Source organism: Notechis scutatus, chromosome 10 (assembly GCF_049901735.1).
Source record: "Notechis scutatus isolate UNSWTSFEM ecotype Mainland chromosome 10, rNotScu1.2, whole genome shotgun sequence".
Taxonomy (NCBI): domain Eukaryota; kingdom Metazoa; phylum Chordata; class Lepidosauria; order Squamata; family Elapidae; genus Notechis; species Notechis scutatus.
The window spans coordinates 19,592,720-19,620,100 of record NC_142018.1 but is presented as its reverse complement, the minus strand read 5'-3'; the positions used below and the strand labels follow the sequence as shown (position 1 = coordinate 19,620,100).

Genomic DNA, 27,381 nt, shown 5'->3' with positions numbered 1-27,381 from the left:
ATTTATCTAGCAGACTTATGAAGTTATTTCAAGCTGAGTATCTTATTTCAGTTGGAATAAGAGTGTGTATTGAACTCTGTGGAAGCACTGAAAAACAGAATCAATTCCATCCATTAGTAAAGCAAAATCATGCTTTAAAAGGTAAATTTTCAACAGCCAAAATAGTAACATCCATAACTCCTAGAGAAATATCAAGAAGTTGGGTGAAACTAGGCATTTGCAGCACCTCAACACAAAAATATTAAGGGTTACAACTTATATTCCTCATTCAAAAGCCACTTCAACTGAATAACATCAAACTAAAATGGAGGTAGAAAAGAAGGGGCCCAGAAATTATGTAGAGAATTCTGAAGGAGGTCCTTGTTGGTAGATCAAAAGTATCCCATATTTGATGTTGCTTTCCATCCTAGAATGTATCCATTCTATTACAATAAAGTTGTATCAGTCAGGTTAATCTTATCCATAGGTTCTTGCATATTCCTTTCTCAAGGCCATACAGTGTTTTCATACAGAGATTTCTGCCAAAGATAAATCTCTTTGGATTATTAACTTGGTGAATGTTCAATGTTGCAAGTCTGTGTGGCTTCTTCATATGATAAAATGCTGTTGGGGTTCACCATGTGAGGAACAGCAAGCAGTCCTTCTCCTTTAGAAGTTGTCATGATGTCCTCAAGGAAGACCCAACTAGGACTCAACACTTGTTTTAAGCAGGAATTCTTCGTCTATACTCAAGATTTCCCCAAGAGCTTAAACCTGATCTTTGTGAGTTCAAGCTTTGTATGCACAGTTTTAGACTAATAGACTAATCTGGTCAATGATTGTCTGTTCACAAAAGTCACATCAGCACTTCTTCTTCAGGTTGGTTGGGAAATCAGTGGGTTGAAACAGATCTATGGGATGTCAGACTGGAGAAGAGACTGATCAGTAAAGCTTCTCTCCCCAGGGGGAAGAAAACTCCAAATTTAGGGTAGAGCATGACAGCTCTAATACGTAAGATCTCAATAGATGCCAATTCCAAGAACAATGTTCTTCTAGTTAGGAAAAATAACCATGCCATCCTTCCAGACAAATAATTGGACAGGTGCAGTATTAAATAAAAGCTGCATACTCCCAAGCAAAACACAGGCTGCTTATAATTAGAATAAAATGACGAGAATTAAATGAACAAAACTCTGTAATTTATTCTCTCTTCACCCCTCCTGATGACTAGCTTCAATCTAATGACATTGGAGAATATGTAAATTGATCAGCAGGTGAAAATGCCCTTGACTGAGAAAATTATATGCAATATTACCTTTCCTGTACAATTTGAAAGGCGCTAATCGACTTAATACGCAGTAGCCCTGGTTGAGATGACTTGTTCACAAAGCAAAATTAGCCTGCTAATAGACTTGTCCCCGTGTCCCTCACCCTCCCGGAAACCCCTTTAATTGTTTCTTTTCATCTGGGTGCAGATGCATCCAACGTCCACAGAGAGTTTCAAAATACGCACGTGCCACTTTTGCTGGGAAGAGTTTGGGGAGGGTTGGATGAGGGGAGAGGGAAAAGGGTACAATCTGAATTTCAAATGGTTTTTTTTCAGACGTCATTGCACAAATGAATAGCAAGCTGGCCAGCATAGTAAATCAAAGAGTCTGTCAAATGTGGGAACACCTTGGGAAGGATATGATGTCAAATGCCAGTAACTTAGCAACCTAGGCCTTTTGCTATCTGAAGAAGGAGGCACACTGAGCACTTTTCAACAGAGAGTACATCAATCAACAGTGATCTTAGCAGCAGGCCGAATCAGGGATCTTTGCAATGCTGGTTTGGGTTTTGTGTTGTATATCTAAGGGGCTGCCACAAAGAGTAGGGGGATCAATGTATCCTCCAGGCCACCTGAAGGTAGGACAAGAAGCAATAGATGGAAACTAATCAAGGAGAGAACCAACCTAGAACTAAGGAGAAATTTCCTGACAGTGAGAACAATTAATCAGTGGAACTCCTTGCCTCCAGAAGTTGTGGATGCTCCAACACTGGAAGTTTTTAAGAAGAGATTGGACAGCCATTTGTCTGAAGTGGTGTAGGGTTTCCTGCCCAAGCAGGGGGTTGGATTAGAAGACCTCCAAAGTCTCTTCCAACTCTGTTATTCTGTTATTCTATTAGTCGTACATTCAATTTCCAGGATTGGCCCAATGTCCGTGATAACTTTCATTCTATCATTTTATTTTGCTGTTTAGTTAATGTACCAGGAAGCAGGAAATCGAGTTCCTTACTTAGTTGTCAAACTCCTTTTCATCCAGACACTTTGCCGCGGGAATTCATTCATGGTCAGAAAGTCTTTGATTAAACCTAGACTGTCTGCTTTCTCTTCCCCCTGATAATGGGTTTGTTCTATTTATTTTTTTAACCAAAGCTCTATATCCTTTGTATTGTAGTTTTCCAACCTAAACCACAAAAGAAGGGCAGCAACCTACATTTCTATTCATTTGGGATCATTGATAGTTGGTTGACAATATCTTGGCAAGAGGAAGTATAAATTAACTGCTCTTTGTTCTGCCAAAACCAACTTTGGGGTAAGACTTCCTCTAAGAAGTCTAGACCAAAGCACAAAAACACATTTTGCAAGGAGTGAAATCTGGAAAGATAGAGGCTAGGTGGAGAATATTTGGGCAGTCATCCCAAGACACAGAAGACATGTCTAAAGTAGAAGATTCTCCAAAGCACATGAAGGCAGGAGAAGAAGCAACTGATGGAAACTATTCAAGGAGAGAAGCAAGCTAGAACTAAGGAGGAATTTCCTAACAGTGAGAACAATTCATCATTAGAATGAATTGCCTCCAGAAGTTGTGAATTCTCCAACAACTTTCAAGAAGAAATTGGATACCTGTTTGTCTGAAATGGGAAGGTTGGACTAGAAGACCTCCATGGTCCCTTCCAAGTCTGTTATCCTGTCAAAGTTCAGGGAATTGATGACCGCAGCAGTTTGTATACAGGAATCTTCACAACAGGATTTGCAACCTCGGTCAGAATTAGGGATCAATCAAGTCTTGATTTTTTTAATAGAACGGTTTAGGACATTTTTTTTAGCTTTTTGCCAGTATTAATTTTAAGAATAACTCTGCTATTTCCCCACTGCTTCAAATTCTTGCATTGCCTTCTCTCCAAAACCTGTTGGCAAAACTCAAAAGTCAAAGTAACCATTGGTTTGAATAGCATAAGGCTAGACTTAGTGTAAATAACATATCTCACAATTAAGTTGTTCCAGCAGGTGTATGTAAAAGGAACTTGACTAGAGGGAGAAAATATTTCATCTTTAGGTGTATGTGTTGTTTTTTTAAATGTGAATTTGGAAAGATGAATTTTATTCGTGCAACACTGCTTTTCGGGCTGCTTAGAGTGATTTCCAAGAACAACAAAGAGGTACGTTTCAAGCCACAGGAAAACATAAGGAAAAAAGTTTCAACCAAAAATAATATTTCACTTTCTGAGAAGAGAAAGCAAAGAGGAAACATTTCCACCTCTGATTAGAAAGCAATTCTAAACATTTAGACCAGATTTCTACAATTCCCTACACTGAAACTCTTAATATCATGACTGTTTTTATTTTATTTATTATAAATACAATTTTAAAACAAACCCTCACATTAAATCAAGAGACATAGAAGAATAATATCAATTCCTCCTGAGGGAGTACAATTTAGCACGAACCAACCTCAAAGCTTAATGGAACAACATTTTTCCATTATCCCAAATATTTCATTCTATTCTATTCATTCATTCATTTACTCACTCATTCATTCATTCATTCATTCTATTTCTTCTATTCTATTCTATTCATTTATTCTATTTCCTCCTATTCAATTCTATTCTATCCTGTCCTGTCCTACCCTATGCTGTCCTGTCCTGTCCTGTCCTATCCTATTCATTCCTTATCCTATCCTATCCTATCCTATCCTATCCTATCCTATCCTATCCTTTTCATTCCTTATTCTATTTCCTCTTATTCTATTCTATTCTATTCTATTCTATTCTATTCTATTCTATTCTATTCTATTATCATAGGGTGAGACATGGAACTATATCAATCATCTTTGAATGATTGATTTTGAAAAAACGAAAACCTGCTCCACCCTTCTTACTTTTCACTATAGAAACCTGCAAACCTAAAACCACTTTTCAACCAAGATGATTCTCTACCCTTCATTTAAGACCCTTTTAAAAGGTTACCTCTTTGGAAGATTGACGTGGCTACTGCCCTGTTCGAAGAATGCATGATGATTTATCAATTCGTTTATGAGGAGGTACATCTCTTATCTTTCTGCTTACTGTGGATACTCACCAGAAGCAAATTAGAAAAACATTTCCATTTCACAGAGAAGATGGAGGTGGCTCTATTCCCCCTCCCCCCAAGCTAACAGAATTGATGGAGCAACCGCCTCTCACAGAATGGAGAATAATCCTGCGTATTCTTCTTTGCGCCAAGCAATTTGGGGAAACTTAGCCAGATCTAATGGCTCCCTCAGCCATAACACAGCCCTGTGCATCCATTTAATGATTTTGTAATAATTTAGTGTCCCATTTTAATGAAAAGGAATCACGGATTAGGTGAAATCAGTTAGAATGCAACGAGAAAATGGAGAATTCCATTTTGAATCCTCCCGTATGCTAAATGGACTGCTAATCTGCTATGGCTGAGGGGAGTTGAGTTTAATTTTTTATTTTTTTTTAGGAGTTTGGCTGCACATTTGGAAAGAGGCAGTATTTGGTTTGGGAGGCTTAGTGCATAAAGTAGAACTAAATGCTTTCAGGAATATTTCCAAAAACAGGCACTTTTTAGGTAGTTTTCCTTCTGTCCTTTAGGGAAGCCAAAGATACTTTCTGCAAATCAAAATGTTTATTAGGTTATAGAGTGTTATAAAATACAAAATACAAAAGTAAATAGAAGAACAGTGAGGGGGGAAGGGGGAAGAGAAGTGAGGAAAGATAAGAAAAAAAGAAACAAAACATTGACTTTCAACTCTCTGTTACATTAAAATAAGGCATTAACATCAAATCACAGCTTTTTGCTTTTCCCAGCTGATCAGCTGGGACTCGGGAGGCAGAGAAGAGATGAGGTTGGCGGGGCCAGTCAGAGGTGGGATTTGCTGGTTCTCTGAACTACTCAAAATTTCCGCTACCAGTTCTCCAGAACCGGTCAGAACCTGCTGAATACCACCTCTACTGTTGTGGGGATAAATTAAGGCAGACCCTCTGTTAGGTGGTCTTGGAGTAAGGGAGGAATATATTCGCCATCATCCTGGCATGCAGCATCCATAGGTTATGTAATGATTGGATCAAAGGTCATTCTGTCTGAACAATCCACTGAAAGACAGGACTGAAGCAATCTATACTCACGATCCATGATGGTGTGAGAAGGTATTGGACATCCAATACCTTCTTTGAGATGAAGCCCTTTCTTCCCTTTCCAGATAGGCGCTTTTAAAGCAAATAGTTACTTTACTTTGACTGAGTTATTGACATAACTGTTGCCACCTTCTTAAAAATTGATTGCATTGGTTTACTCCCAATTACATCTTGGAGAGTTACATGTCGCTCAGAGCTGGTGGATGGAAGCAGCCTGTAAGCCCTGCAAATAAACAAAGAAATACACCAAGAAACTAAAATCAAACGTCCCCATCTTTCGTTTAAAAAAAAATACACAGAAGCAGGCAAGCTGAAAAATGCAATCCATTTCTGCAGAGACGGATTTCACACATCATACTCTGCTCTGTTTTAAACTCCCTTGTGTTAAAGAAGCCATCATTGGTTGGGTGCGTTTTTCACTTTCATACACGAAGCCTAATTTACAAATCACAGTAGCTGTGTTCACACAAGTTGTGGCACCAAACCCAAACAATTGTATGACTTCACCCCGGCAGGTGAGTTTCCCCTCCTCCTCCCAGTGTGACTTTGGGGGTGCTTCAAAGGAAAAGCAAAGGAAAAGAACATGGCTTGGTCTTGACTTGAAAATATACTCCTGTGTTTTGTTTGCTTCATTGCTAGGAGATGACCCATTCATGGCCTCCACCTCTCACTGCTATCCACACTCCCGGGAAAGCGGAACAGAACAAATTTACTATCCCGAGCAAGGCCCAGGTAGGTTTAAGAGCAGACTTGCGAATACATATATTTGTTCAAAGATATGAACTCACAATGTAGCACATTGTGATATTAGGACAACAGCTCCCAGAATTCTCTCGGAACAAACAAGGCCATTGGTGATGTTTTGCAGTCCCAGCCTATCTAATGATACTTGATTGATTGATGTTGAGATATGCAGCTCATGGGACTACCTCTGAAGACTGTTACGATGTGGTCCAGAATGAAGCACCTGTGCAATTATGGGTGCTCCCTTATTACCCCATGTATCTGTGTTACCCCATTGCTGTACAGGCTGCACCGGTTTCCAGTTTCTGTCCAGGTGCAGTTGAAGATGCTGGTACTCACCTTGGAAGCCCTTCATGAAATGGAGGCGGGTTATTTGTAGGAATGTGTCTCCTGGAGGACATTCTACCTATTCTACCAGATTATTCCATCTATTAATTCCACTGAATTCCTTCCTTTCCTCCTTCCTTCCTTCTTTTCCTCCTTCCTTCCTTCCCTCCCTCCTTCCTTCTTTCCCTTCCCTTCCCTTCCCTTCCCCTGTTCCTCTCTTCCTGCCCTCCTTCCATCAGAAGCACAGATTCCACTCAGGGCCATCACTGGTTTAAGCATCAGACTGGTAAGCAGCCATGAATACATGCCCCTCTTATGGCAAATATGGGACATACTATATTTGCTTCAGTAGACATGAACCCTAATATGTCTTTGGTGGATTTATTTATTTGGATGCTGGAGCTTTCAAGTTTGATCCTTCATACCTGCAGAAAAAGCAGGAGACATCCTGAAGAGCAGATACCCATTAGTAAGTAAGACTGACTCATTGAATAGCAAGGACACAGATCTTGGTAATATGAAGATATGGATAAAGGACTGAATATTCACCCAGAAGTGAGATTCTATTAGGTTGTATTGTTAACCTTGTAATGGGTTAACGTCTTTGCTAATGTATCCATTCTGCAGTTAATCTAACAGGTTCTCTGGATAACTTCCTCTTTCGTAACCTGAACAATGTTGACATTTCTTTGTTTCCATTTGTAGGATTGCCAGCATCTGACCTCAGGATACCCTGCACAAAGTAAGTCTTCTGTCCTGAAGGTAAACCAATCTACTCTCACTTGATGCCATCTAAGAATGCTTGGACACCCCAATGTCCTCCATGACCATCCCCAGATGGGGTGGGATTAGAGAGAGGTCAACATCTAAACCATTCACTCTTCTCTTAATCTGTCATCCCAGAAAGACAAAGGATGGAAGCGTCAGCTCCATCTGACAGAAAAAGTTAGTTTTTGCATGCTCAGAGAGTCCTCTACTTTTAACTATTCCTTTAGTGACGGTTCAAAGGTATAACAGCACTGAGAAAAGTGATTTATGACTGTCTTTCATGCTTATGACTGTTGCATCATCCCCATGGCCACATGATCAAAATTCAGGTGCTTGCAACCGGCTCATATTTATGATGGTTGCAAGGATCATGTGATTCCCTTTTGTGACCTTCTGACAAGCAAAGTCAATGGGGAAAACAGATTCACTTAACAACTGGATTTTTGCAGTGATTCACTTAAGAACAGTGTTACGAAAGGGGCAAAACTCACTGAACACTTTGTCTCGTTTAGCAGTAGAAACTTTGGATCGATTGTGGCCGTAATTCAAGGAGTACCTGTGATGCCTTGTCATATTAGGGCTTGTTTTGAGAGAGATTGTGGGTTGACATCCCGTGGTTGCAAAACTTAAGGCAATAAATACGACTTTATTTCATTTATTTTCAGAATGGAATGAGCCTACCAATAAAGTTGCAACCAAATCTGTGCCACAGAAATCGTAAGTACTTTCTCTTTAGTTACAGCATGATACATTTTAAGGATGAAATTGATTTGTGTCTACCATTGTTTGATCTGGGTTAAGATCAGGGGAATCTGGATTCAGATCCGTGTTAAGCTATATAAGTTCCTGGATAACTTTGTTTCACATGAACTGATATATCTAGTTCAGATAAAAGACTTGAATAACCACATTCTCATGAAACCTGGTTATTATTAACCTCAATCAGCTTTTGTGATGGTTTAGTATACTGGGCAAGAGCTAATTCAATAACCAGGTTAAGGATATCATGCGAATGTAGAGGTGATCTCTTAAGCTGACATACCTATTGGGTCTTTTGTGGCTAAATAGGGAGTAAATAATCGTGCAATTATCTCACAGAGTTGCTGTTGTAGGGAAAATAGGAGAAAAGAACATTAGGTTTGTTCGCTGCCTTGAGTATCTATAAAAATAATAAATGCAGAATAAAAATAAATAAAACAAGTGTAGTTCCCATCTATGGAAGATAAAATAATTTGCAATGGATGTTGGGGAACTGATTGATGAAGTAACCACCAAAGAGAGGAAAGTACCCTGGCAGGTGCATTTTTCACAGTCCCCTAACTTTGCTATGTGTTCTTCAATTTTGCATCTGTTTTCCACGTTTGCCTTGAGTTTGGTTGTAAAATTCATTCTCATTTGTGAAAAAATCATGGTCAAAAGGCATGTGGAGAGCACCAAGTCTCTCAAAATCATGCTATCATGAGCTAAGCGTCAATGACAGATAGCTTGACCTGTCTTTTCCTGAAGATCCCTTCTGGTGGAGACCTTGTTGCTCCTCAGGTTGATTTCACTGTTGAGCTGTTGTCTTCAAGAGGTTTCTTTAAACTGCCCACCTGACTTTTAAGATGCTTACATCCCATTCTGCTCATTGGTAATGCAGAAACCCAATGAATGGACTTGATTGAGGGAGAGAAAAATCTAAGTTGGGTGAGGAACTTTTCGGTCTGCTGGAAATCCTTGTTGTTGGGTCACCCTTTCTGTTGGTTGAAAGCAAATCAAGGCAATGATGAATGTATTCTTGCATGTTGAAAGTTGACACCTATCCCATCAATTGGTTGAATGCTGCTTATAACTTTAGAAGGCATGAGAATATTAAAAATGGGGAAAGAGGGACTCATTTTTTTAAAATTTATTCATCAAACAAAAATTACAAACATGAACGAACAAAAGGAAATAAAAACCTAAAATATGACAGAGACGATAGGCACAGTAGTACTCTTACCAACGGTCCCAGTAGGACTTAAATATGGGATGAGGTCTATGGAAGTTAAGTTGGAAGTAAAACTATGGAAGTTTGTAGCTGAAACAACTGAATCAGATTGTCCATGGTCTTTTAGAGTTGCCAACAGAAAGGGAGGGGGAAGCAGTGCGACAGCTTGCAAACCAAAACTGCATTCCATAAGTGTTTTCAAAGATAGTAACTAGGTGACCGAAGTTTCTGCCTTGCAAAATTCTAACTGGAGAGCATGATTGATGACTCTTGGCTATGGATGTGTCCCATTGGAGAATATGAATTTGGATACACCCAGGGGGTGGGGAAAACCAGGGTCAAGGGTGACAATGAATGATGTGTCTCAGAGTCGGCTACACCCAGGCAATGCTGGACCTTTTAACTCCCAATAAATCCTTTTGAAGTTTTGGAAGTTTGGCTTGAGACTCATGATTTAAATGAGGTTAAAGTGCCGGAATCCTGACACAGATAAGATTCCAGGTTTTTGACAACTCTGTTACAAAAACTGAATTGTTTACCATCAAGTTTAAAATGGTTGGTTTGGTTGGTTAGACTGAATCTTGCTGGGAAAAGTTTATGGCTTGGAGACGGACCTGTTGGGCAGTCACTGAATAGTTGATATGAGCCCGTAGCACAAAAGTCCTCGTAGATAGCACCAATGGGTGGCAGGACAATCCTGGACCAAAAAGATTCAAGTGTTCGATGAGAGAAAGATAGAATCTTGCTGCAATTTAAGAATCCTGTGACAGGACTATGATTATTGTTATTCTCCCCTTTCGGCCTACTGGGTCTGCCTGAGGGCAGAAGTCTGATTCCTTCCTTCTCGTTGTTACCTGTCTTAAACTACCTTGTATTGGAGAATTCCCCGGCATGTCAAGGGAACCTGAAGCGTAGACTTTAGAATGTCAATCATCTTTTGCTTCTGGCAATGGGATGTTCTGGGATTGTGGGCTTGAACAGACAGGCTCCATCCATTTGTGTTAATATTTTTTTGGTAGGCAGACTAGCAGTCAACAAGAAGGAAATAAAGCACTCCCTGTCATTTCTATTTTGCTGTGTGTTACAAAAAGAATACTAATTTGCAGGGGGGGAAGGATAACAAGCTTGAAGGGGAAGTTGATCAGGGATTCCAGGTGTCTTTCTGACTTTCACTGTTGAACCCTGATGCTGTGTCACAAAAAAAAACCCGCTCAGCATTGCCTCACAGAGACTTATGGATAGTTATTTTATTTAATGGGCTTGGCACCTTGGTGCCTCCAGGTAGTAAATTTCACAGCCGTTGGCATCTATTGAAAACCCACAGCCACCCACCAATTTAAATAAGAATATAATCTTAACATGTAGCACAAGATTTAGGTAGCCAAAGCCAAAAATATAGACTGATTCTTATTTTCAGTGTCCAAGAAAGATCATTTCTTGACTTCTCCTTATTCTAGGTGATGAATTGTTCAGGCAGTTTCAGAAAAATTTTGCTGAGGACTGAATGCATTGAGTTTAGAAAACATGCCTTGTTCAATTCAGCTGCCCAGCTTATTGGGAGCTGTGTTGATGTGACTTTGATGGATGTGACAGGCCTGTACAGCTGCCTAACATCTGGAACATGGGATGGAAAGTTATTGTTCAGTGCTATACTCACAAAATCCCATTTATTTGCTAGGCATCCTCCATTCTTCCTTAGTTTAGAAAATTCAGGGAGGGGGAGGAAGGGGAGGAGAAGATTTTAAGTCTTTGTAGCTAATGGGTGGCAAAGTTGGGCTTGATACAAGAAAGATGCTATGAGATTATTTTTTCAGATAACTAGAGTTCTGATCTTAGCTTCATATTTCCACAACCACCATCCTTTATTTACCGATTATGGATTTACTACAGACTCATTTACCACCCTAGGCAGTTTACAACAGTGAAATACAACAACAACTTCCCAAAATGTGGAGGGAAATGTATTAGTTGGTAAAGCTCTAACCAACCAAGGATGTGAAAAATCCACAATAAAGGGAATTATAACTTTTTATAGGAAAGAATAAGGCAAGCCACATTTAAATTTGGATTGTAGACTTCATCTATGGAGATTCTCAGTCATCTACGTCATGGTTGTCCCAAAAGGTGCTTCTTCAAGAGGCAACTGGAAAACATTCTGAAGAAGCTTCTTGGATGTGAAACGTCTTCAAGGAAAAACACGTTTGGGATTATAGACTTCCCAATCCAATTCCTTCCAGGTGGGCTCAGATTTCAGATCCCATAATTCACACCTGTCCCTTTCTATATTGCACCTGACCACTCTATCAGATCCATTTCAACCATCTTGATCAGGATTCACCATTTTCAACCCTACAAGAAGCCCTTATTAAGAATGATACTTTCATCAATCGTCCAAATGTTCAAATAAAGGCAAACCATTAGCCATTATCAGCTTTCAGCAATAATTGGCCCTTGATTCTCAATCCTGAAGATTGAGTATACTTGTGAGAAGCCTGTTTGAAAATGGAAACACACTTCAAGATCCCAGCCGCACTTGAAGGAGGTTTCATCCTTTCTTTGTGGAGGTCCTTCACCCCATCAGAACGGATCATTTGGGAGCCCGGAAAGTGAAACAAAGCCATCAAAACCAACCACAACAGACATAAAAATCGGCAGTGTCTTTATGTAGTCGAATTAAAGGTAATTCATTCTCTCAAACGCTTTGACAGGATCTCCTTCTGAAAAGCCGTCAGGAGGCATCAAGAGGGCTTTTCACTTTGCGCGTTTCATATCGGATAATGTGACAACAACCAGTAACGCCATTCAGAACATGGAAAGCAAAATGTAACCCTGTTCCCTGAAAGTTTAACAAAGAACATGAAACGTGGCAAATTTAGCCAGGAGTGGCTACATTTGAATTCCCTTTTAAGCCTCTGAGCTTCAAACTTTTTCTTCTTGCTTGTCTCTATGCTGTTTGTCACCAGAAATAACCAAAGGAATACAAAATTTCTCTCTCTTTTTTTTATTAGAGATGCATTATCATTATTAAAGCGGTTTTTATGAGAGGCTTGTCACATCGGAGTCTCCTGGCATTAGGATCTGAATGATGCCTTTGGAAGCTGTTCATAGGCTACCTCTCGTTTTCAAAGCTAAGAGAATTTGCCAATATGGAAAGGGGGACACCTTCAAAAGGCCCCAACAGCTGTAAAAACCTGCTTTTCATGTGGTGATTTATTTGATTGGTTTTTCGCTGAGAAAAAAAAAAAGTGGAAATATGAAACCTTGCCTGAAGAAAAAAAATCCGTCGGCTGAAGTCCCCTGCGCAACTGTTCTCGTGTACTTCTGTTTTCTTGAAATTTATTCTCGAGGCCGCCTATTGGACCAGATATTCAGTGGTGGGATTCAAATTGTTTTACTACCGGTTTTGTGGGCGTGGCTTGGTGGGCTTGCTTTGCCTAATGCACACATGCAGCTTTCCCCACACCAGCAGAGACCTGCAGTGCCAATCAACTGAGAGGATAAAGAAGAGAAAAGCAGTAGGGCCGATCATGTGCTTTTCTCTTCTTATTCCCCTCAGGTGACTGTGGGGGGATTTTTTTCCTCGCCTCAGCTGATTGTCAGCTTTTTTTTACTACCAGTTCGGCTGAACCAGGTGCAAACCGGTGGTATACCACCACTACAGATATTTTACAGTGTATGAAATCCCCACATATTTGGTATCTGATTCTAGATGTGTTTGGTTCTCATGAGGAAAGAGGATGCTGTCACAAAGAGGAGATGAGGAAAATCAAGGAGAGAACTAACCGAAGAAGAAATTTCCTGAGAGTTAGAACAATTAATCAGTGGAACAACTAACCTTCAGAAGTTGTGGGTGCTCCAACCACTGGAGGCTTTTAAGAAGAGACTGGACAATTGTTTGTTTGAAATGGCATAGGGTTTCCTGACTGAGCAGCAGGGGTTAGTGTAGAAGACCTCCAAGGTACCTTCCAACTCTTATTCTGTTATATCTGTTACAATGGCTAGTGAAAGCAGTAGCTACATATCACAAGGGGTTGTTTCTTCAGAGGTGGAGAGATTCAGAAAGATATATTTCCAGTTCATAAATATACACCCATTGCCCAGAATAAGTTCACCAATGCAAGTATAATATTAATAATCAGCTTAGACAATATTTATTGAGGACAAATAATTAAGATCAGTGTGCCTCGGCAGATGAAGCCATTCCTCAAACTAATTTCCAAATGAGTCTCTTAATTTGTTTTCATTATTTAGTGACTCACTTGCTTTTAAAATTTCCCATCAAAATAAAATATTTGCTAGCCTCACCTAATAAATGGTCTGCTCTCAGAATGTTTATAAATTACTTTAAAAGATTCTGTGACAAGGTGCGGGGGTTTAATTTGGTTATATGTTAACAACCAAGTCCAGAATAATTTATATCTCTGGACTGAGTAGTGTGTTAAATGGGGCAAAAAAAAGAGACCCAGATGAGAGAACACAAACAGAGTCCAAGTTTATGATATATCATCCAAAAACAATTCATACTGTTAGCAGATCAAGAGATTCCCAATTTAAAGATATAAATTGTATGTGGGAATCCTCTTGAAAAATCAGGGGAAGAGATATTGCTTAGGGAATAATCAGATAAAGGTAGAAGGAGCTCACAAATACTTATCAGGCAAAGAAAGAAACTTAAGAAGTATCTGCCTTAAAGTATCAGGCTGTTAAAAGTGACGGTATGTGAACTGTATTTTTAGACCTGTAAAATTCTATTCATGTAGCTTAACAATAAAGTAAAATTAGCTCATCCGGTCATGCTTCCTGTCTGGTTTACCTGGAAGGGCTGACATAATTCCTCAACTGACCACATGGCTAAATACTGAAAGAAATTGAGGTGTCTGAAGGGCACCTGGCTGGAGAATTAGTTAAGAAGGTCAACTGGAAAATTTTGGATTTTTTGCACTTTGATCTGTATGAATTCCTGGGAACTGTACTATAGGATGTGAGATGTTAGTTGATCATTTCTCAAGGTTAAGTCCCTGCTTTTCATAGCTGTGTCACAATCCAAGGAAAACATATATTTGATTTGAGAAGTTGCTAAAGTATGTGATCCAAGCTGTTAAGCCTTTGAATCTGAAGCATTGCACAAGCATAGCTGATACAAATTTCAATCAAGTCCTTCCCATGAATCTGATTTCAAATTTACTTCCTGCAAAGGGTGTGGAAGAGAAAAAAGAGTTTAAAGGAGGAGGAAAAAAATCCCTAGAGGGAAATAAAGTATGTCTTCACTTTCTTTCATGTCTGACCACACTTTGCATGATTAAATCACATTCACATTAACCTATGGCCTTTTTTCCCCCAACAAAAATATATATCCAAATCAAACATTGGAGAATCTTCTGGAATTTTTTATCGGTTCTTTTAATGTTCAGGATATCTTAATTATGTCTAGAGAGGCCTTTGTTCTAATATTAAAGAGGAACGAGTGCTCCTTATTACCCTGGTTTTTAATACGACCTCAAAATGCTAAAAAGCCACCTCAGCAGTAATGCCTTGAAAATGAAATTCTGACAACATGCTGGAAAGAAATATAAAACTACAATTACAGCTCCAAACTCTGAAGAAACATTGCTTACAATTGTCACAGACAGATTCTTAATTGAAATAATCTGCTTTCCTCTGTTACTTTGAAAAGGAAAAAAAAGAGGGAAAAAGGAAAAAGAAGAAGAAAGGAAGAAAGGAAAGAACAAAAGAAGATTATATCTTGGTTAGGTTAGGTTTTTAAGTGAAAACGGCTGTGGTTCAAAACAGAAAGAGTTCTGTAGCATGAAATTCAAATCAGCCCCAGCCCAATTTAAAGGGATTAAAAAAAAAAAAGACTCGGTGGGGTAAAAGCAACAAAGATGAACCACGGAACGTGGACCAAGAGTTAACATTTATTGAAAGCGTGGCTGCATTACGTCATGCAGGTTGAAGAACTTTGAAGGAACATTCTTAGTCTTTGAAGTGTGTAGAGGGGGTTGCCTTCCAAATCTAAACAGGATGAAGGCAGGACCTAAATGTGATTGGATTTCACATGCAGCAAATGTAGTTTAATGCAACTGAGGCCTTTAGTTCTTCAGTTTTGCTGTATGACTCGAGATCTCGATATTACAACTTAGTTGGATTGAATCAAGTCTTCACATGTCAGGCCATTCTTCTATAGCGCAAAATTTTGAGGAAAAACCAGGATAGAACCCATGAGAAAGTACAATTGGGGAAAGATCAAAGTCCCATCAGATGTATTTGTCTCGCAAGTTTCATGGATCATGCAACATTTAATGTTAAAATTGAAAGAAAGTTTGGGGTCCCATCCTATGGAATTGCATCAGCAGACATCTCAGTAGGATCTCAAGTGAGCTTCCACAGGTAGGTTACTGAATAACCAGAATGCCACAACTGGAAGGAGGCAACCATTGGGAGAGATTTTGTTAATGGATCACCATAGAAAAGTGAAAGAATACTTACTTTGTGTGTAGAAGGTTCTAGCTTCAGTTCTAACATCTCTAAATACCAAGAACTCTGAGGAGCTTCTGAAAAATCAACCTTGATGCCCTCCTGTCATCGGTTAGGGTTGTAGATCAGTTTCCACCTGGTTAACAAATTTGGAGACAAATTATCTGAACAAATTTGGGAACAAGTTCACTTTAGATCAGGGGTGTCCAACCTTGGCAACGTTAAGACTTGTGGACTTCAACTCCCAGAATTCTCAGCCAGCTTTGCTGGCTGAGGAATTCTGGGAGTTGAAGTCCACAAGTCTTAACGCTGCCAAGGTTGGACACCCCTGCTTTAGATGTTTCTTTAAAATTAAAAATTTCAGGGAAATTCTGCGAGTTTGGTACAGTTTGAGCTCTCTTCGAAAGGAAAACGTTCTTTGCATTATTATTTTTTAACCAGCTTTTAATGGCAAACCATGGATATCCCTACAGACTTCAACTGCATAGTGTGATATTTACAGCATGGTCCTCATGTTTTGAGGAGTGGAATAGCCAAATGAGCTCCATGTTCTGGGAAGACAGACCATAACTATCTGAAAAGAGACAGTCTTCTGTAGTTTGCCAACTGTTGACATTATTATGATGTCATCAGCTGGAGGAGGAGCTGTCTGGGTGATTTAAAGAGGCAGAGGGAATCTGGAAAATGACCAAGAATGACACTACTCTAAAAGTAAGTAATTCTTAAATAGGGCAGATTTTAAGTTGACAGCTAAGGTTGAACTCTTTGCAGATTGCTCATCACTTTGATCTTTGTTGGGCTCAGAAGCTAAGAAGGGCCAGAAGATCAAAGTAATCTACTTCCATACTGTGTGGATGAGGCTATGAAATCATCCAGAGTTGAGTTGAGCTCAATCTGTTGGTGATACCCTTATTTACAAATGTAAAGAGTCCTTCTAGATAATAGACTCAAACCAATTCCCTTTATAGCTATTCATTTCTAGGTGGTTCAAGGCTTCCATTTGAAGCTTTAGAAAGAAACAGAAATATGTTATTAGTTCCCTTTGAATGTCACCATTCTAGCCTCTCATCTCATAATTTTATTTATTTGATTTATTTGATTTTTCAATGGCTTACAAGATAATAGATATAAGTATAAACATGAGTAAGAATACAGAAAATACGTACAATTAAATGGGGACATTAGGAGGGGAACGGGACGCACAATGGTGCACTTATGCATGCCCCCTACAGACCTCTTAGGAATGGGGTGAGGTCAATAGTGGTTAGTTTGAGGTTAAAGGAGTGAGGGGGGGTTAGAGGATGTAGCAACAGAGTCAGGTAGTGCATTCCAGGCATTGACCACTCTGTTGCTGAAATTGCTCATAATTGCGGCCCTCAGATCGGAAAAGCGAATGCAGATGAGTGGATTCCAGGCCAAGAGCTGAGCTAAATAATATTTCAATTGGTCTTTAAAAGAAGCAAAAAATAAAAACGAATAAATTGTCCCGAAGGCACACTCTTCTGACATATGCTGTTTATCAGTCCATATAAGCATAGAGCTGTAACCGTGACTTTGTAAACACATCCGAGAATATGCATGAAATGCACATCACATATGAAAGGAAAACCACTACAGTGCAATTCCTAAAACTCAGACAGCACTCGAGTTAAAAGACCAGCACCTTAAAACAGAACTGTGTTTTCAAAACTGCTTGCTTTTATGAGAATGTTTATCTTTAGTGGCATTTATGAAGAAATTCACCCACCCACCATAGCTATGTGTAGAGGTTCTGGCTAATTCTAGCAGGCTGTAAAAGACTCTGAGCTACAGTATGTCTGTTTTTTGGGTTGCAACTTCTCCAGAAAATCTGTGTTGTCTCAATGCATGAAGGTTGGTTCTTGGTCTCAGCTAATGGATAAAGGAGGCCACATTCATAGAAGTAGATAGGAGAGACCGAGGGGTTTTGTTTTGTCATCCAGTCAATGGGAGGGACCAATGGGTCATCCAGTCCAGCCTCTTGCTTGATTCAAGGATGCAAATGAATGTTGTGGTTCGCCGGCAGCAGGTGCGGATGGCAGAGGTCTCTGACAGCCAGGACCAAAGGGAACCAGTCAGGGAGTCTGGTGAGGACTTGGACAAGGGTTCTCCATCTGATGCAGGGATGGGGCCAGGACTATCAGAGAGTGGGGTACTATCTTCAGAGTTTTTGGAGTCTGGCAACAGTAAAGTAGAGGACCCCGGGGAGCACAGGGCTGCTCGAAGGAGAGAGCAGTTGAAGCAGCAAGAGTGACTCGGGAGTACGGCTGGAAGGTGATTGCCCCTCCCATAAGGGATAAAAGCCAGCCCTTGGGGATGTGCTCTTTGCAGGAAGCAATGAAGTTCTTAAGACTCCGAGTTCTCGTTGAAGCCCTGCGAACTCCGGTTTGTTTTTGAAACTTGTGTCGGTTGATATTTATCAGTAATTAGCCTTCTGTTCTTGGCAGCCTTTTGCAACCTTGAAAGGGCTTGTTTTTATCTCAGACAATTAGGTTTATATGACTCTTGGCTGGGAATACAAAGAATTCCCAGCGCCACATTAAAAAAGGTTTGCTTTTATACACAGTTTGTGTTTGTTTAATGTGAACAAGGCTTGGGTCAGAACAATGAAAATATCCTTGATAGGTGGACCAAACTCTGCTTGAGATAGACAATAGAGAAGATCTCATCAAATCTGCAGGGCACTGATTCCATTGTTTCACTGCTTTCATTCTATAACCTTCTTCCATTGATCTCCTGGAGGTCAGAGATGGTATTCAGCAGGTTCGGACCAGTTCTGGAGAACCGATAGCGGAAATTTTGAGTAGTTTGGAGAACCTGCCAATACCACCTCTGACTGGCCCCACCCCCATCCATTCTCTGCCTCCCATTGAATCCCAACTGATCAGCTGGGTCTTCTTTGGTTGCCCTGCACAGGAGAATGGAGCTGAAAATCAGGTTAGTGGGGTGGGAAGGAATGGATTTTGCAGTAACCTTCCCCCAGGAGTTGGGGTGGGAATGGAGATTTTACAGTATCTTTCCCCTGCCACACCCACCAAATCACACCCACTGAGCCATGCCACACCCACCAAGCCACGCCCACAGAACCGGTAGTAAAAAAAACATTGAATCCCACCCCTGCTGGAGGTTCATGGTCTGTGCGACCATTCTTCAGGTACTCTAAGAATGTTAATCATATTTCTTCTCAAGGCAGAATGTACCCTATTCCCTCAATCTCTCCTTAGGACCTAATTCTCAGATTCTTGATCATTCAGCAACATAGATGGCATCTTCATAAAACTTTGCTTGGTCATCAGGTTTGACAATGCAAGTGTCTTGTTGATACTGATAGAGCTGGTTTAAATTTGCAGATGTTGTTAAAGACTTTTGTTAGGAATGTAAGTCACCTAACAGCTATTTGGGTTGGAAATATATAAACCAGGATAGACATTTTAAAACTGTATCTTTAAGAAGAAAAAAATAGTAATTGGGTGTGGTTTCTCAAACGGCCATAAGATGGAGCCAGAAACCTGGGTTGTCTTAGTCTTAGTCTCAGAAGAAGTCTCAGTGAATCTCTGTTTCCTTTTGTTGGAGAGTATTGCCATTCCTTCTAATTGACTGTTATTCATGGATTTGATGTAAGTCTGTTACTGAACTGTTTTTGACACTGGACTTTGTTATTGGATTATCCCTGGACTGAAAATTGACTGATTTTACCTGTGAATGGCTTTGGACTGCTTGTTTTGAACTTTGCTTCAACCTTTCTGGAAGCAAAAACCTACATTTACTGTACAGTGTATCTGTGTGCTGTGTGTGTATTATTCAAACACTACTCTCAAATATATCTCCCTGTATGCGCTCATTCTCGTAATGGGGAATTACCTCAACAACTTCCACCATGGTAAACTGTTTTATTTGTTTGGTTTAATGTTGGACTAGGAGTGGGTAGACCCAAATTCACACTCAGCTATAGAAGCTCCCAGGTGGATTTGGGTCTAATCACTCTCCATCCAACTTACCTTACAGGCTTGTTGTGGGGAAAATACATTTTGTATGGAACTTACCAAATAAAAGTATGCGTAAACATCAACTGCCCTTCTAAGTAGAATTGGGCCATTGAATCTAGCTGCTGTTTTATCCCTCCAGTGTCATAGTCTACATTGTGAGCTGCGTGGATAAATAGAAATGGTGTTTAATCCCATCACTTGGCTCTGATTAGAGAGCAAGGTCAGAAGAGACACAGAAAGCATTCAGAGATTGTTGGGTGTCGTGCTCCTAATTGTTTGCCTGAAAATGTTAAGTTGTAGTACATGATTCCACTGACCTAGTTGTTGAAAATCTTTGTTGACAACCATCCCTAAGTGTTTTATGAACTAGGCAATCTCTTTCAATAGCCGACTGTTTGCTCAACAGAGAGAAAGTCTCCAATTTAATACTCTGTATCTTCGCTTTCACTGTGAAAGCTGAACCATCAGAAAACCTGAAGAAAAATCAATGCTTCTGAACAGTAGCGCTTGAGAAAATGGTAGCAAATATCTTGGCCTGCAAAGAAAGATAAGAAACCATTCAGACTCAGGAAATAAAACCAGGCAGCTCTTCCTGGAAGTGATCACAATGAAACTCGAGCTAAATATTTTGGATCCATAATGCAAAGGTGAGAAAATTCTGATCCTTGAAAAAAAGAGGTAGAAAATGAGGCTGAGAAAAGAGAAAGTGGGAAAATGCTTTTCTTGATAAATATGAGCTTATAAGAACACAATGAAGCAATTAGACCGGGAGTGTCCAACTTTGGCAACTGTAAGACTTGTGGACTTCAAATCCCAGAATTCCTCAATGAAGTTGAAGTCCATAAGTCTTAGAGTTGCCAAGGTTAGAAACCCCTGAGTACAGGCCAAATGATGTTCATCAGATCATGAAGAGTTGGAAGCAGTTGTAGAACTTAAGAAAATCAGTCTTCAAGAAACATTGGGAGCGGTCCTCATCTGGAATTCTAGGGACATTGCCAACCATTATGGCCAAGATGATAGTCAACACTAGATATCTTATGTCTGTCCGTCTGTCTATCCAGCTGTTTTCTCAGTTCAACCTCCCTAGGATGTTCATTGGTAGACTGGATGTCCAGTAGTAGAAGTATCCTTTGAGACTGACCGGCATTAGCAAAGTGATGAGTTCAAGACATTTCCTAAACAACTGAACTGGTGGAATTGATGTCTTCTTCTCCCTCCCTCCCTCCCTCCAATACACATACACAATAATCCCCATGTCAGCATAACATCCTTGAAATATCCTAAATGGTTTGCTTGTGTCTCAATCCAGTTTACCAGTTTTCCAGTTTGGGAAGTCTACTTTTAAGCCAGCACCATGTACATTAGATCCAATCCCCGCCCAAATGTTGCGATTATTTATACAGCCACTGCCTCTTTCTAGAATGGCGTTCTTGCTTGTTTGAAAAACAACAGTGAGAGCGCACCAGAGACCACGTTGTTTACATACCCGCCGTAATTCTGCCTTATGCTCCAATTTGAGCCTCCCATTCAAATGACTGAATGGGCAGCCAGCAAGGAAAGAGTCTATGCATCATATTTAAAAAACCACTAAATAAACACAATAAATCTATTAAAGCATAATGGCTTCCAAATGTGACAAATTTGCCGATTAAAGCTCATTGAATATGCATTCAAATGATGGATGGCAACAGCTTGAAGAGCTATTAGAATCTACTGGATCAATAACTCTATCCCCTCCTCTCTTCCTTCACTCTCTGGATTTGTGCAAAGGAGAGACCGGCAAGTGGATAGTTTCTGCCTATTTCCCCCAAAGAATAAAAACACCACTGGTTTTTTTTTAAAGGCAATTACCAAGTGCAAATAAGAGCAGTCGACTGTTTAGCCTCCCTCCTGCTGGATGTCCCCTAACCATGAATGGTTCCACTTAATTCCCCAAATTCTTTGGATCAGAAGTAAATTGAATAATGGGGGGGGGAAAGGTCTCCCACCCTTTATTTTTTCTTCAGCAAGGCCAAAGAATTGGAAAGAATACAATAAATGTAATAAATAAAAATGGTGACAGTTCACAAAGACGACTCAGGGCAAATATCTGGAATGTTCAGACATGGATAGATTAACTCTAAAAAGTAAAGAAAAAGAAGATGTGGAATATTTTATAACATGAGAACTTTTCTACAAATGGCTAGTTGATAAATACAGAAGTTAGATGAGTGGATTTACGTGAAATAAGGACTACATGAGAAAGAAAAACTGATTAGCAAATATTTTGATGATTATATAATCGATGTCAGTATGGAAGATAGTATACTTTCTAATAACGATTGATATTGTCTTACACCTGTTTGTATGTACATGATTATAATGATTATGTTGGTGTTTATATTTTAATCCTTCGGACACCTAGAAAACACCCTGTTCAATATAGAAATGGAATTTGTGATACAAAATAATAAAAATATGTATACACTAAAAAAGAAAAGGAAATACATACTATTTCCCTAGCAAGGAAGATAAAGCGGGAATGGTTAAATGGAATTCTTTGTTCAAAGAAGAAAATGGGTTCTTATTTGGATATCACAATTTGTGCTTGTGAAGGAAAAAAGAGACAGACAGAAAGGGAGAGGAGAGCAGGAAGGAGAAGGAGGAGGGAAGGAAGGAAGGAAGGAAGGAAGGAAGGAAGGAAGGAAGGAAGGAAGGAAGGAAGGAAGGAAGGAAGGAAGGAAGGAAGGTCACCATTCTTCCCACTTCTAGAAACATTACAGCCCAGTTACAGACTCCAAATGAAGTTTCCGGCACCAATTTCCTTACAGATTAGAAGAAGAAGAAGAAAAAGAAAAGAAATTTATGTTAAAAACAGTATTTCAGAATTGATAGCGAGTCTCCTTCAGCGTCTTGGAGAGAAATTAAATTTCCATATTACTGCTGTTGTGTTGCCGTTTCAAGAGACTCCAACACTTGCCAGGGAACCAGTTCTCAGCCGTACACTCAGTGCCAAATGAATTCCCGTTCCAATTCTCCAACTTGAAATCAATCATAACAGAGGAAATACTCGGTGTAAGATGCAATTTCTCGTTCTGGAATTGAAAACATAAAACCATGTTAATGATGATGCAGTTAATTTAAACATAACATTTTTTTAAGCTGAGAACATTTGTATGCCTGCCAGGGACTCAAGAGGGGAAAAGGGGGAACTTTCCAAGAAACCTCATAAGCAGAATTACTGTAATCTCTCTCTCTCTCTCTTTCTCTCTCTCCCCCTCTCTCTCTCTCCATATATCCACTTCTCTCTCTCTCTCTCCACTCTCTCTCTCTCTCTCTCTCTCCCATCCACTCTCTCTCTCTCTCTTTCTCTCTCCATCTCTCTCTCTTCTCTCTCTCCATATATATCCACTTCTCTCTCTCTCTCTCTCTCCATCTCTCTCTCTCTTCTCTCTCTCTCTCTCTCTCTCTCTCTCTCTCTCTCTTCTCTCTCTCTTTCTCTCTCCATCTCTCTCTCTCTCTCTCCATATATATCCACTGTCTCTCTCTCTTCTCTCTCTCACCTCTCTCTCTCTCTCCTCCATATATATCCACTTCTCTCTCTTTCTCTCTCTCCATCTCTCTCTCTCTCTATATATATATATATATATATAACCTCTCTCTTTCTCTCTCTCACTCTCTCTCTCTCTCTCTCTCTCTCTCTCTTCTCTCTCTCTCTCTCTCTCTCTCTGTTTTTCTGGGCTGCGAAGTTAACCTGAAACAGCCTCCAAGCAGGTTAGATTTATGTAGATTAATGTGGTATGCTGATATGATGTATATTTTAGCATTACTTCCTCGCATAGGCTAATGGCTGGAATCAAATAAAACATAAAAGCAGATTTATAAAGATTGCTGAATAAATCAAATAAAGCTTTGTGTTCGCTGCAGCGAGATTAGAAGCTCGCCCTCCTTCTTCCCCCAAAAACAACACATAAGCTTTGCATGAAATGCCATCCTTTCTAAGATAAAACCAGCTGAGGAAAAAAGGAGGTTTGGGGAACTCCGATGAGGAGGCACATCTATGGAGTCTAGCCCTCATTGTCAATACAGGTGGCCCTCGACACAATCGAGCCCAAAATTTATGTGCCTCAGCAAGACCTTTGTTAAATGAGTTTTACCCCATTTTACAATCTTTCTTGCCACGGACGTTAAGTGAATCCCTGCAATTGTTAAGCGAGGAACATGGTTGTTAAGTGAATCTGGCTTCATAATTCATAAATGTGAGTCAGTTGACAAGCATCTGAATTTTGACCACGTGACCCCGGGTCATAAGTATGAAAAATGGCCGTAAGTCACTTTTTTTCAGGGCCATTGTAACTTAATGAATTAATGAACAGTTCATTAATGAACTGTTGAAAGTCAAGGGCTATCTGTACAACTCAACATACAGCTGTTTCTTTAGTTAGAAGTTACAACAGCCCTGAAAAAAAGTGACTTACATCAGTCCTCAAACATATGACCATCACAACATCCCCATAGTCAAATTAGCTGTATTTCCGTTTTTAAATTTTGCTTTAAATCAACCCATATAATATCTTTTTTTAAAAGAAATATTAGCCACATTGAGATAGCCATAGCATTTAGACTTATATGCCGCTTCACAGTGCTTTCCAGCCCTCTCTAGGTGGTTTACAGAGTCAGCATCTTGTTCCACAATAATCTGGGTCCTCATTTTACCCACCTTGGAAGGAGGGAAGGCTGAGTCAACCTTGAGCCTGGTGGGATTTGAACTGCCAAATTGCAGGCAGGAAGCAGAAGACGCCTGCAGTACTGCACTCTAATCACTATGCCCTAATGGCTCTGTTTGCCCTGTTCTTCTGACCTCTGTTTTCCTCTTCTGAGTAAAAAACTCTCCTGGTTGTAGTATAGAAGGCATACGTGATATTCAGCCGGTTCAGACCAGTTCTGGAGAATCGATAGCGGAAACTTTAAGTAGTTCGGAGAACTGGCCAATACCACCTCTGACTGGCCCCGTCAACCCCATCTCTTCTCTGCCTCCCATTGAGTCCCAGCTGATCAGCTGGGTCTTCTTTGGTTGTCCTGCACAGGAGAATGGAGCTGGAAAGCAGGTTAGTGGGGTGGGGAGAGAATGGGGATTTTGCAGTAACCTTCCCCCAGGAGTGGGGTGGGAGTGCAGATTTTACAGTATCCTTCCCGTGCCATGCCCACCAAGCCATGCCCACCCACAGAACCAGTAGTAAAAAAAAATTGAACTCCACCATTGATAGAAGGCCACGTTGTTGGTGGGTCAAGAAGATTTCAGTTGACTTCTGATGCTCCAATTCTCTTGTGTTCCATATCTCATTTCATCTTCGGCGCTTCGTGGAGGAACTTTCTGCCAAGAGAACTTATGGGAGCCTTGAGTGACAGGCCAGGCGATTCTATTACATTTCCCATCTCTACTAAATCACCATTTTTCTATGGATAGAAAGGGACTATTGTGTGGAGGCTGTCAGGTGAAATGGCTCTAAGCGAAAACTTGTGGTCTCCATAGTAGCTGTCTTTGTCGAATGAATGCCCAAGTGGCAGATACAAGGCAATCCATTCCTGATAGAGGATCGATTAAAAGAAGGAAAGAAAATGCTCTCCTGGTGCCAAAGGCCAAACTTTGATTTTGTTTCTGCAAAAAAAAACAAAAAAACAACCCACAACAACAGAGAGGAGAGGAGAGGAGAGGAGAGGAGAGGAGAGGAGAGGAGAGGAGAGGAGAGGAGAGGAGAAGAGAAGAGAAGAGAAGAGAAGAGAAGAGAAGAGAAGAGAAGAGAAGAGAAGAGAAGAGGGGAAAGGAGAGGAGAGGAGAAGAGGGAAGGGAAAGGAAAGGAAGAAAAGAGAAGAGAAGAGAAGAGAAGAGAAGAGAAGAGAAGAGAAGAGAAGAGAAGAGAAGAGAAGAGAAGAGAAGAGAAGAGCTTTAGAAGAGGCCTCCTGATTTTAGCCTTCTTTTCCCAGAGCAAAGGAAACAGATTATCTGTGAAAAGTCCACACGTCAGACATGAGTGCAGTGTTCTCCCTTGTTGTGGTTCCCAGAATATTGCAAGGTATGTCACAATCCCGGTTTTAGAGGCAACGTACACTAATTGCCATAAGTAGCTTTATCCTCCATGAGTCACTCAGTGACTCAATTAAGAATTATAGACTGGGAAAGAACACAGTGCAAAACTCTTTGCGTCCTATGGAGCACCTGTTTTATGAATGGCGGTTGTCTCTCAGCAATTATCATTGTCTGTCGCTCCTACGTTTCGACTGCTACTACCTCTTTTGACTGTCCTCCAGGGATGGGGAGGAGAGGCTTCCTCAGAGTTCCTCGGAGAAAAAAAACTCATTTTTTAATTGTTTATTAAATTTCTGGGCCTCTTGACTCACCCCAAGGTATGCATTTGATTCAATGGGCAATCATTCCTAAAGGCGGACATTTTCACCCATCTATGATTCTAGTACCGTTTTACAAAGCCTTAGTAAGACCTTGGAATATTGCCTCCAGTTCTGGTCACCACCATATTAAAAAAAAAAAGATGTTGAGGCTCTAGAAAGAGTGCAGAGAAGAGCAACCAGGATGATGAGGGGACTGGAGGCTCAAACAGACAAAGAATGTTTGCAGGACTTGGGTTTGTCTAGTCTAGTGAAAAAAAGGGGAGACATGAATAGCAGTCTTCCAATATTCAAGGGGCTCCTATAAAGACAAGGGGTCAAACTATTTTCCAAAGCACCAAAAGGCAAGATCAGAAACAACAGATGGGAACTATCAAGGAGAGAAGCAACCTAGAATTAAGGAGAAATTTCCTAATAGTGAGAGCAGTCAACCAGTAGAACATTTGCCTTCAGAAGTTGTGGGTGTTCCATCACTGGAGGCTTTTAAGAAGAGTCTGGGCAACCATTTGTCTGAAATGGTATAGTGTCTCCTGCTTGTGCAGGGGGGGTTGGAGTAGAAGATCTCCAAAGGCCCCTTCCAACTTCAAGGTTCAAGGTTATGTTCTTTAAAGCAGGAGTCTCCAACCTTGGCATCTTTAAGCCTGGAGGACCAAATCCCAGAATTCCCCAGCCAGCTTTGCTTTAAGTCCTCCACGCTTAAAGTTGCCAAGGTTGGAGACCCCTGCTTTAAAGTGCCATATAAACTGTATTATTAAATGTTATTTTATTTTTGGTTATCTCTCAAAAAAAAAAAAAAGTGCTAGGAAAGAAGGCCAAAGTGGATCACACAGCTTCATCTTTGATTTAGATGCCAGAATATTTTGAGCTCTAATTTGTGTTCACCTTGTCCCCATCGTTACCATTCTCCGGGTATCAAAATATTTCATTAGATAACCAAGCAGACCCCAGAATTCAAAGGAAAGTAGCTTGGAGGAAGACGGTTTTTAAAATCTTAATTTTGCAGAATAGATCGTAAGAGCTGCATACTGTATATCCTGAGACATATTTAAGAGAGGGATGTGATTTTTTTTCTTCAGACCCATAATTCAAACCAGGGAAGAGAATTCTGAGTGAGTCTGTAGCCAACGACATTTTCTTAAAATTTAAAAAAAAACACGTTTGAATTGCCTGGGGGAAATTCAAGCCCTCCTTGGTTTTTTAGGGGTAAAAATTTACTCAGACAGCCTGGAACCCCTTATAAAACAATAGGATCTAATTTTTCAATCAGGTTATCGGGCAGTATTACATTTATGGAGTCTGCCAAAGAAAGCATGGCTCCAAATAAAA

The 27,381-nt window shown here is 40.2% G+C and overlaps 1 protein-coding gene across 2 annotated transcripts in view; it reads left to right on the top strand.

Moving 5' to 3' along the window:
* Positions 1–27,381, top strand: part of AFF2 (ALF transcription elongation factor 2) — a 247,666-nt gene that overhangs the window by 152,114 nt on the left and 68,171 nt on the right. For both annotated transcript variants that reach the window (XM_087972231.1, XM_087972230.1), the window contains exons 5-7: positions 6,025–6,117; positions 7,162–7,198; positions 7,890–7,941. In XM_087972231.1, coding sequence (XP_087828357.1) covers positions 6,025–6,117; positions 7,162–7,198; positions 7,890–7,941 — 182 coding nt within the window. The remainder of the gene's footprint in view (positions 1–6,024; positions 6,118–7,161; positions 7,199–7,889; positions 7,942–27,381) is intronic.